The 3,300-nt window shown below is 38.6% G+C and overlaps 1 protein-coding gene across 1 annotated transcript; it reads left to right on the forward strand.

Annotated features, from left to right (window-relative positions):
- The first annotated feature begins 2,547 nt into the window (after positions 1–2,547).
- LOC141718485 (secreted RxLR effector protein 161-like) lies at positions 2,548–2,988 on the forward strand. The gene has a single exon (XM_074520868.1). It carries the CDS (start codon positions 2,548–2,550, stop codon positions 2,986–2,988), a length of 441 nt encoding a protein of 146 aa, XP_074376969.1.
- Positions 2,989–3,300: the final 312 nt, after the last annotated feature.

Genomic DNA, 3,300 nt, shown 5'->3' on the forward strand with positions numbered 1-3,300 from the left:
GGAAAGTGCTTCAGGTGCAAGAAGTCAGGTCACTCGAAACAGGATTGTCCTCTTCCTATGAAGATAAACAATATTGGTATGTCTCTTTCTCTAGTTACAGAAACATATATAGTGGATATATCTATGAGCACTTGGTGTGTAGATACAGGAGCCACTGATCATGTTTGTAATTCTATGCAGGGATTCCAGCTATCCCGAATGCTTAGAGATGGTGAGATATACGTGTTCATGGGAGATGCTACGAAAGTAGCAGTAGTTGCAATAGGAGTTATTCATGTATCTTTTGGTTCTGATAGGATTTTGGTTTTGAACAATTGTCTTTATGTACCTTCATTTAGAAGAAATCTTATTTCGGTTTCTAAACTTGCTATGAATGGTTATAATGTTTGTTTAAATTGTAATGTTTCTGTTATGATGAATAAATGAATTATATGTTCGGGTACATTGCAAGACAATGTTTATATAATTAATCCTAGTCAACCTGCATTGCAACTACAATATAGGGAATTGAACAACACGTCCTCTACATCTATTAAAAGAAAGGAAACTTTTAGTTTGAACCAAACATATCTTTTGCACTTGATATTAGGTCATATTAACTTAAGAAGGATTCAAAGACTGGTAGTAGACGGGCCTTTAAGCTCATTGGCAGTGGAGCCATTTCGAGTTTGTGAATCCTGCTTGGAAGGTAAAATGACTAATAGGCATTTCAAGGCAAAGAGGAATAGAGCCAAAGAAGTGTTAGGATTGGTTCACACTGATTTATGTGGACCCATGAATATCCAAGAAAGAGGTGGTTATGAGTATTTCATCACATTAATTGACGATTATTCTAGATATGGGTACGTTTATTTGTTGCGCCGTAAGTCTGAGTGCTTTGAGAAGTTCAAATAGTATAAAGCTAAAACAAAGAACCGACTTAATAAAAGTATCAAGTCACTATAATCAGATCGTGGTGGCGATTACTTGCTTGGAGAATTTAGGGAATATTTATCAGAGAATGGGATAGAATCCCAGTTGACTGCACCAGGCACACCCTAGCAGAATGGTGTAGCAGAAAGAAGCAACCAGACTATTTTAGAGAGTGTTAGATCGATGATGAGTTATTCAGATTTACCCAAATTATTTTGGGGATATGTCTTAGAAACAACAACTTATCTTTTGAACCTAGTACCTTCTAAATCGGTTCCTAAAACCCCCTTAGAATTGTGGACCGGGGACAAACTGAGTCTGAGACATTCAGATATGGGGTTGTCCAACGCATGTGCTGAACTTGTCCAGCGCATGTGCTGAACAGGAACGTGACTAAGTTAGAATCTCGTACAGAAGTAAGGCTGTTTGTAGGCTACCCCATGGGAATGAAAGGTTATTTATTTTATAGTCCGAAGAATCGGGATATCATTGTAAGCACCAATGCTAGATTCTTAGAGCAAGACTATATAATAAATCACAAACCCATGAGTAGTGTCGTTTTAAAGGAACTAGTGGTAGGGACATATAATACCAAGAAATCGATAGTACAAGTAGAACAGCCACAACAAAATGCACAACCTGTCACTAATACTGCACCAGTGCCTCATCGTAGTGGGAGGGCTATTTGTCAGCCTGATAAAATCATATTTTTGGGAGAGTCTTTGGACTTGGTCTCTGGTGAACATGATGATGATCCCTGGACATACGAAGATGCACTGCAAGACAAAGATGCAGATCTTTGGAAAAAAGCAATAGAATCTGAGATGGAATCGATGTATTCTAATCAGATCTGGGAGCTCGTGGAACCACCCAAAGGTGTAAAACCCATTGAATGTATGTGGATCTACAAGGAAAATAGGGGATCATATAAAAAGGTGAAAGCCTGGAAAACAAGACTTGTTGCGAAAGGTTATACTCAGAAAGAAGGTATCGATTATGAAGAAACCTTTTCACCAGTGGTCATGCTTAAGTCAATCCATATTATTTTATCTATAGCAGCTCATCTCGATTATGAGATTTGGCAAGTGGATGTCAAGACAGCTTTCCTTAATGGAAGTCTTGAAGAAACCATCTATATGTAACAACCAGAGGGTATCATTAAGGAAGGCTAAGAGCATCTTGTATGTAAGATTAAGAAGTCTATTTATGGACTTAAACAAGCTTCTAGGTATTGGAACATTCATTTTGATCAGGCAGCTCGGTGGTATGGGTTTGACAAAGTCTAAGCGAAGCATGCGTGTATAAGGGATGTGAGGGAAATGTAGTGGTTTTTTTAGTGCTATATGTTGATGACATTTTGCTCATTGGGAACAATTTTGAGATGTTTTCTTCAACAAGGCATGGTTGTTCAAACAATTCGAAATAAAGCACTTAGGTGAAGTGGCATACATCCTTGGGATCAAAGTAATAAGGGATCGCAAGAAAAGAATGTTGGCTTTATCCCAAGAGCCCTACATAGATGACGTATTACCTCGTTTTAACATGAAAGACTCTAAGAAGGGTAATTTACCTTTCATACATGGAGTTTCTCTATCAAAGAGTTAGTGTCCTTCGACACCTAAGGAGATAGAGAACATGAAGGCAGTTCCTTATGCTTCTGCATGTGGAAGCCTAATGTATGCCATGTTATGTATGTGGCCTGATATCTGTTTTGCCATGGGCATGGTTAGCAGATACCAGTCTAACCCAGGACATGAACATTTGAGTGCAGTAAAAATAATACTCAAGTACTTGCGTAGGACTAAGGAGTATATGTTAGTTTACAGGTCCTCGGATTTGTTGCCTCTGGAATATACCAATTCAGATTTCCAGACAGATAGGGATAAGAGAAATTCCACCTTAGGATTTGTTTTTACCTTGGAAGGTGGAGCCATAATATGGAGGATTGTGAAGCATAAATGTATTACAGACTCAACCATGAAAGCCGAGTATGTGGCAGCCAGTGAGGCAGCCAAAGAGGCTGTATGGTTCCAAAATTTCCTACCAGATTCGGATGTAGTTCCTAATTTGCCATGACAAATCATGATTTATTGTGATAATACTATTGCTATGGTGAATACCAAGGAGCCACATGCCCATAAGGCAGCGAAACACATAGAGCGTAAGTATCACCTCATACGGCAGTTCGTTAAGCGAGGAGATATTATTGTGGATGATATAGCGTCAAAGGATATTTCACGAAGAGCTTACCAGCTAAGCCTTTTCAGGAGCACGTGGAAGTGATAGAAGTCAGACACTTGGTCACATAGTTATATAGTTGGTGGTGGATTGATTGTAATAAACACTGATATACTCAAAGAATAGCTTAAGTATACGTGGGAGATTGTT

This window comes from Apium graveolens, chromosome 4 (assembly GCF_009905375.1).
Source record: "Apium graveolens cultivar Ventura chromosome 4, ASM990537v1, whole genome shotgun sequence".
Lineage (NCBI taxonomy): Eukaryota > Viridiplantae > Streptophyta > Magnoliopsida > Apiales > Apiaceae > Apium > Apium graveolens.

What these genes read in the sequence shown, in the direction of transcription:
- LOC141718485 (XM_074520868.1), top strand. Translation starts at nt 2,548, where the DNA reads ATGAAGGCAGTTCCTTATGCTTCTGCATGTGGAAGCCTAATGTATGCC.